The sequence below is a fragment of the Aplysia californica genome, unplaced genomic scaffold (genome assembly GCF_000002075.1).
Source record: "Aplysia californica isolate F4 #8 unplaced genomic scaffold, AplCal3.0 scaffold00578, whole genome shotgun sequence".
Taxonomy (NCBI): Eukaryota; Metazoa; Mollusca; class Gastropoda; order Aplysiida; family Aplysiidae; genus Aplysia; species Aplysia californica.
The window spans coordinates 414,387-422,500 of NW_004797848.1; the positions used below are offsets into that span (position 1 = coordinate 414,387).

Here is an 8,114-nt window from a genome sequence, read left to right on the forward strand (position 1 = left end):
CTCTCTCTATCCCTCTCTCTATCTCTCACACACACATACGCTCTTTATCCCTCTCTCTATCCCTCTCACACACTCTCTCTCTCCCATCAGGTATTTGACTACCATCAAGGCTACGTACTCATCCACACACACACACACACACACACACACACACATACACACATACACACACACACACACACACACAAACACACACTGTCTCTCTCTCACACTCTCTCTCTCCCTCTCTCTCTCTCTCTCTCTCTCTCTCTCTATCTATCTCTTTCCTACACTCTCTGTCTCCCAGGTATTTGACTACCACCAAGGCTACGTACACATCCACACACACACACATACACACATACACACACACACATACACACACACACATACACACACACACACACACACACACTGTATCCCTCTCACTCACTCTCTCTCTCTATCTCCCTCCCACACTCTCTCTCTCCCAGGTATTTGACTACCACCAAGGCTACGTACACATAAACACACAAACACACAAACACACACACACATAAACACACACTATCTCTCTCTCACTCACTCTCTCTTTCTATCTCCCTCCCACACTCTCTCTCTCTCTCTCCTAGGTATTTGACTACCACCAAGACTACGTACACATCCACACACACACACACACACACACACACACACACACACACACACACACACACACACACACACACACACACACACACTGTATCTCTCTCACTCACTCTCTCTCTCTATCTCCCTCCCACACTCTCTCTCTCCCAGGTATTTGACTACCACCAAGGCTACATACACATCCAGGTACCCGACATGTCCGTGAGTCTGGCCCAGATTTTCTCCCTCATGGAGTCGAGCAAGAAGACGATGCACGTGCGTGACTACTCCGTGCATCAGACAACGCTGGAACAGGTCAGTTCTGTGTCTCCTTGTGAGTCTGTCTGTCTGTGTGTCTGCCTGTCTGTGTGTCTGTCTGTGTGTCTGTTTCTTTGTTTGTTTGTGTTGTGTCTGTGTGTGTGTGTCTGTCTCTGCCTGTTTCTTTGTCAGTTTGTGTGTGTGTGTATGTGTGTGTGTATGTGTGTGTATGTGTATGTGTGTGTTTGTGCGTGTGTATGTGAGTGTGTCCTGTATGTGTGTATGTGTGTGCATTTGTGTGTATGTGTGTGTGTCGTGAGTGTGTATGTGTATGTGTCCTGTACGTGTGTATGTGTGTGTATGTGTGTGTATGTGTGTGTATGTGTGTGTATGTGTGTGTATGTGTGTGTATGTGTATGTGTGTGTGTGTATGTGCGTGTGTCCTGTATGTGCGTGTGTCCTGTATGTGTGTATGTATGTGTGTGTGTGTGTGTGTATGCGTGTGTGTCGTGTGTGTACTCTAGCTATACACGTGTACAAATGTCTCTTTCGCTGTCCTCAGGTGTTCCTGAGTTTCGCGCGCTTCCAGAGGGTGAGGCAGGAGGAGAAAAAGCGTTGTTGTCGTTGCTGCTGAACCCGTGGCCTGTGTGGTCACTGTGGGAGTCGCGGACGGTGGATATCTCATGATGAGGGAAATAAGTACTTGTCGAAGGAACATTTTTGTTAAGGTAAACTAGAAATGGAAAGGGGTCATAATATGTGAGGCAACGTAGTGAAATCAGGCGCTCGTCAAAATATTAAAAGTCAAGAAACGCATTTTTATGCAGATTTGAGAATTTGTATCAAATGTTTGTATGTTAGGCTCATCACCGTTCATGCCTTTAAAGAACATATTAACATATTTCTGTGTGGATTATTTTTTTTTTAAGTTGATTTAAGGCATAGAAGATGTACATTTTTTTTCCAGGGACTCCCAAGTTAAAACTCATCTTTGGGGACCATTTTGTCTCTAATTTTACCTCTGAAACCAGGCGACCCGCCCCTCCTTCAATCACCAATATCTTGACTTATATTCTAGATAAAAGGATATTTTGACCATCAAAAGATAGGCAAATGGACAGACATTAAGATGACACCAAGGTGGGAAGTGGAGGAGGGGAGTATTACAGTTTTCGGTCAAAGGCTGAGTGGGTGGAATTTGTTGTTGTTCATTGGATGACCTCTTTAACGTCATCCAGCCAAGCCTTGAGTGTTCTGCCCCTGCCTTTCTATATCTTGACTGTTTTGAGTTAGAGGCTGGTTGATTGGGTCACATTCTCATCAGGAGAAGAAGCCTTGATTCTTTGGCTTTCTGTGTGTTTCATTGCTGGTTTAATCCCACTAAATTTTCTGACAGTTTCGCTTCTAATGTATGCCGTCTTTCTAAGTAAATCTATTGAATATTTTCAGATATTTCATCTCACAGACAAAGATTTTCCCTTTTTTGTGTCATGTTTAGCTGCCATGTCTGGCATTGGTAAGTCATTGTGGGAAGGAATATGCTGTTAATAAATTGTTTTTTTTACTTCCACTGATAGATATTTATGAGTGAGTGGTGGTGACAATTGATAGGTTTCTGTGTCCTAATTTCAATTTTTATTTCCAGTCTTCCATTATGTGTTAATATATTCCCCGGGTATTTAGATTCCTCAACTTGTTGGAGTTGTGTCCCGTTGATGGTGGTGTTAAGTGGGTCGGAGAGGCGGCAGACTTTCTTCTGGAACTCTCTGTCTCTTTGTTCAAGCTATCTGTGTGTTCTTGCAACCTGCAGTGCCGTGGTCTGTCGTTGGTTGAGTTGCTCTGATCACCGGGGAACATTGGCGTTGTGATTGGGGCAAGGAGGTTACAGTTGTTTTAAGCTCCCTGGTAGTATATCAAGTTAGTTGAAGTGGAGAGAGTTCGGCTCTTAGATGGGAACTGTGTTCTTGAGAAAGGATGTGTTTGTGTCTGAGGAAGTTACTTACAGTAATAAAAAGTTACTTAAAGTAATTTGAAATTAATGGGCTAATGGAAGCTTTTTTTCTTAAAAGTAAAACATTGTGTGCTTATGTAAATAACACTTGCCTTAATTAAGACTGCAAATGTTGCATTTTTAAAGCATACTCTACTCCATATTTTTACTGTGTGTAATTTGAATTTCAAATTGGCTACTTTCACAATTTAAAAAGAAAATATGTGATATTTTAAGTTATTCGCAAAATGTGAAAAGGGCACTCCTGGATAGGAACACATAATGTTGAGTGGCTCATATCAAGAATTTAAAAAGTTCTCAAAAAATGGAATGAGAACAACGCAGAAAAAAAAATCGTGCTAGTATAAGCACAAAGCTGCTGTTCCATGCTTTAGTAGTTTCAGTAAGGCATTTTTCTCTTACCATCAGATGAAATTGCTTCACATTTGGTTGGAGCAAGTAAAGTTTTAATACATACATTATAATGTATTATTCTTTCTTGCCAGTGTTCAAATCGCTGCATATATTTTTAAACCTTTTATTTCTTCATTAATTTTTATGTTATTATTCTTTTTTGATTGAATGATTTTTCTCTAAATGTTCAAACCTCGTTATAACCCCCCCCCCCCCACCCCACCCCACACACACATCCACAAACGCCACCAACACCACCCGCTTACCGCCATGTTTTGCCAATGCACATTAAAAAAATCATAAAAACATGCAATACTGTTATATAAAAATATTATAAAAGCCCAATTTAAAAACAGAGTATGAAATTAAAGTGTGAGTGAAACAGATGGCTATTCTTTATTTTAACCACAATAAACATATGTTATTTACAAGAGTGGGATATTGTATGAAATTTATGAAATCATACACCTTTTTTCGCTCTATCTCTCATTCTATCTTTCATTCTCCAAATTATGAGTGTATGTCTATGACCTTTTTTCCGTGGCGTGTTTAGAGTGGGGGTGGATGGCTTGGAAATTTGATTTGCATCAAACTTCTATACGTCGTGAATGATCATCTCTCACTATCTTCATATTTTTGTCTATCAAGTCCTAAAATGTATTCATTGCCATCTGTAAAAGAAATTGATGCAGTGGTGGGGAACTGTTTGTTACGTTTTCTTTGTTTCTGGACTTTAGAAGACCCTCCCAGTCATCGTCAAAGTTCAGTTTGTAAAGAATTTCTCATTATGTATATCAGAGGCTCCATATTGCATTAACAGTGGAGTTTTTTGTTACCTGATTTGACCGTTTGTGGACTTCAATTTTGGCAAAATTAGGACAAAAATGTGATACACAAATTTCACTTTGTAGAGTCTCGCCTGGGTATAATTATTGCAGTTCTGAAAATGTCAACACAATCTAGTGGGCTGTATATTTGTGTGTGTTTTCTTCTAAGCCACCGCTCAGTGACGCTGCACTGCCCACGTCCAGATGAGTGTGGCCTCTAAGGAGATTTTGTGTTTAATTTCGATGTTTGCTTTAGTGGAAAAAGCTCTCATGGCATTAGAAATAGATGCAATTTTGTGCTGATGCACACACGCACACGTGCACAAACACACACGCACACATCCGTGACTGTAAATATTATTACAACCTTCTATGCATGTGTGCACGTTGAAAGTCCATCAAACAACGTGTGAATTCATTTGCAATTAAACCACATTGTGCCTTGTGTCATAAGTAATAGATGACATCATGCGAGGTCACATTGAAGATTCTGTGCATGCTTAAGAAACAAGAGCTGTTGGAATTGATAGAAAATGACAAACGTACACCCTGAAGTTTCATGCAAATCATCACAAGGTCTTCTTGGCCAAGAGCAAAAGTTTTATCCATGTCGTACCCGCTCTTTGTCCTTTTCTTTTCTCGCATGTGAGATTCCTGCTTGACCTGGATGATGTTGTCAGACTCAAAACTCACTCACAATTCACATTGATCTTATTTGGCCCATAGATCTACATGTTTTTTCCATCTAGCACATATCTGAGTAGTCTGACATACAAGGCAGATTGTTTCTGACCAGTGCAGGCTGTTTCGTAAAACCAATGAAGCCCCGACAGATTACCGAATTAGGGATCACGAAAAAGTTTTCCTCAGCTTTTGGGAAGCATGTCCACAGATGTGAACAGAAACTCTTTGACTTGCACGTCCCCTTTGGATTGTTTGGTGGTGCAGCTGGCTGGGAATCTTCAAAAACACTCTGTACAAAGTTCTGGAGGATCCAGGTTGTCATCAACAAGTGTTGGGGGATCCAGGTTGTCATGAACAAGTGTTAGGGGATCCAGGTTGTCATCAACAAGTGTTGGGGGATCCAGGTTGTCATGAACAAGTGTTGGGGGATCCAGGTTGTCATCAACAAGTGTTGGGGGATCCAGGTTGTCATGAACAAGTGTTAGGGGATCCAGGTTGTCATCAACAAGTGTTGGGGGATCCACGTTGTCATCAACAAGTGTTGGGGGATCCAGGTTGTCATCAACAAGTGTTAGGGGATCCAGGTTGTCATCAACAAGTGTTGGGGGATCCACGTTGTCATCAACAAGTGTTGGGGGATCCAGGTTGTCATGAACAAGTGTTAGGGGATCCAGGTTGTCATCAACAAGTGCCTGAGGATCAAATGGACAGACAGTCGCTAACGACACAGAATATGCAGTCTTGGGACGGCGGGGGTACTGAATTTGCGCATTTTTCAAAATTAGCAAACCTAATTAAACTTTAATTTTCATAATATTTACCGCTATATGTTATTATCTAAACCTCAATACAAAGATACTGTTTCACTTTTTTTAAATTCAAGGTACTTTTTTCTGAAACACAGCTGTATTGGCTGGGACTGAGATTAGGAAGTGCACAAAAATGGCTGGGGGTGGAAGGGTTAAACTACTGTAAATGTGCCCGCTGTACCGCCAGCGAATGAACCATCAGAGGTACTCACGACACATGCCACCCGGCGCCCACGTACGTGATCACTTCATTCCAACAAACGTCTCTTTGACCTAGACCTATTTCTTGCTCCTGTCGTCGTTTTGCTCCTGGTTTGCAACTGGTCGCTTTTAAGCACAAAGTTGGGAGGGGGGGGGGGGGTATCCAGAAAAACGCTGTTTTGAGAAAGTCGAAGGTAAAGATTTTGACCCTTGTTCAGTTTCTTTAAAGCCAAGGAGAGTTTTCTCAATAACCAAACAAATATACACACCAGTGAAACCAAACTTCTCATATTGGTAAGGCAATGCCCACTTTTGGTGTAGGTCAAGATTTCTGGACACCCCCGATATCTGGGTTAGCCCGCTTGTCATTAAAAACGACCAATTATTTTTTGCTTTTGGTCAATATAAAAAAATTGAATGAAATGTTCAAGTCACCACGATAAGTTGATTAAGAAACTGAGCCACCTCAGCTTCCCGGCTCAGTATCTGGCGTGGCGAGGTATCAATATCTGGCGAGGTATCAATATCTGGCTTGACGAGGTGTCAATATCTGGTGAGGTATCAATATCTGGCGTGGCGAGGTATCAATATCTGGCGAGGTATCAATATCTGGCATGGCCAGGTATCATCAAACCGACGAGTGAAAGGTTGTTGGGCACAAGGGATGCTTTTATATTGGTGCTCTCCCTTTAGACCGCCAGCCCCGCTGTACCGCCAACTCCAGACTCGGCCCAAGGCAGGCGGCGTGACGAGGTTTGTCTGTATCTATATATAGGACCTATATATTTTGTACTTATTGTGACTGGATATACACATTCTTCTAGGGGTAATGTGAAACGATACAGCCTTAGCTGTATGTTGTGCCCATTTTAATCAATCAATTTTGTCTTTACAGATTTGTGTACGCATATGGGCATTTAATATTACTATTATTATTATTATTATAACATAATTTTATATTGCCAGTGGCTTTCTTTACATTGTTTTGATATCTTTGTTTGCAGCTGCTAATAAATATTCCTCATAATAACCCTATTGTCGATTTCGGATTTGCATTTCTTTTTTGCCTACAGCTTTGTGGCTTTGTTGCTGGAATGGTTTAGGCTGACAGACTTGTAAACGTAAGATTGCCAGTTCGTGGGAGCGAGGTTCAACCTGGCAGACATTTCGTCCTTGAGAAAGGCACTGGTGGCCTATATGAACTGTCCCCATTCGTCTTGGTCGTATCGGAGATGGACTGGACGTTACATTCAGAAGTCCGACCTAATAGATAACCTTCTAGTGTTGCAAGAGAAGCTGTAATCGATGTCGGTGGTCGTCGTGGTTAGACACTTCGCTGTCACATTCAGAACACCTGAGTTTGAATCTCGTGTGGGGAGAAATTTGTTTTGAAAATCTCTGTCTGTCTGCTGGGGTACTGTATCCCTCTCAGCCCGGGTCTGTCTGCTGGGATGTTGTATCCCTCTCAGCCCGGGTCTGTGTGCAAATATGTTTTCTCCCTCTAAGCCCGGGTCTGTCTGCTGGGATGTTGTTTCCCTCTCAGCCCGGGTCGGTCTGCAAAGATGTTGTATCCCTCTCAGCGTAAGAAGCTTACATCCTGAAGATTATCTGAATTGTACCTTAAGTTAAAGATAAAAATATAATCGTAGCGGGGACTTTTCCTTTCTTTTTTGAAAAGATAGACAAGGTGAAGACAGATATTGAGTGATTTACAGATGCTCTAGCGTGATTTGCTCCTTCTTTCCTACCAAAGATTTATTAACTATCCTAATACAATGTCTCATCCTAGGCTCGTTTTTCTCTATGTATGTTGGGCCAGGCGCATTTCATTCACTGGGCAAGACCGGTGGCGCCGGTCAGTTTTTATCGGCTGTATAGTGGACAAGAGATTGATTGCTGACGATAATTGTTATTTAATTTTAAACAAATACACATTAATATCTAATCAACATTAAAATAAATTCGGCCGATTTGAAGGCGCTCTGAGAGACAATAGTGGTTCTTTGGTATGTTGTCGCACTACAAAGACTTGTTCCTTCATCTTTTGTTTATCACGCCGGCTCGTATGTTAAATCACCCATTACAACGTGAAACCTATCTGCGCGAGGCCACAAGGTGCAAGGCGAACAGCGCCCTCGCGGCAGTGACGTCAGCCTCCAGGCGAATTCAGCTTTTGCCCAGAGAGCTAAAAAGATGGCTTCTAATTGCCAATTGGCCTCTCTGTTACTTACAAAGGAAGGACACGTCTGCAGTACTAATACATATTATTTTACATAGTTTCATTAGTTACATTCATCATCCAACCTGTCCCTTATTACTGTTTGTACATCAATTGCTAGCATAATT

At 41.7% G+C, this 8,114-nt stretch overlaps 1 protein-coding gene and 1 long non-coding RNA gene across 2 annotated transcripts in view; both read left to right on the plus strand.

Moving 5' to 3' along the window:
* The window catches only part of LOC101850595 (ATP-binding cassette sub-family A member 3), a gene marked incomplete in the record, with an annotated part of 60,726 nt that extends 58,727 nt beyond the window's left edge, over window positions 1-1,999 (plus strand). Inside the window, 2 exon segments of the mRNA XM_035972104.1 lie at window positions 694-900; window positions 1,406-1,999. Of these exon segments, the coding sequence (XP_035827997.1) occupies window positions 694-900; window positions 1,406-1,477 (279 nt within the window).
* Window positions 2,000-6,088: 4,089 nt separating this feature from the next.
* LOC106012946 lies at window positions 6,089-6,803 on the plus strand. The gene is made up of 2 exons (XR_001185200.2): window positions 6,089-6,267; window positions 6,327-6,803. It is a non-coding gene; the product is annotated as an uncharacterized LOC106012946 (long non-coding RNA).
* The last annotated feature ends 1,311 nt before the right edge of the window (window positions 6,804-8,114 follow it).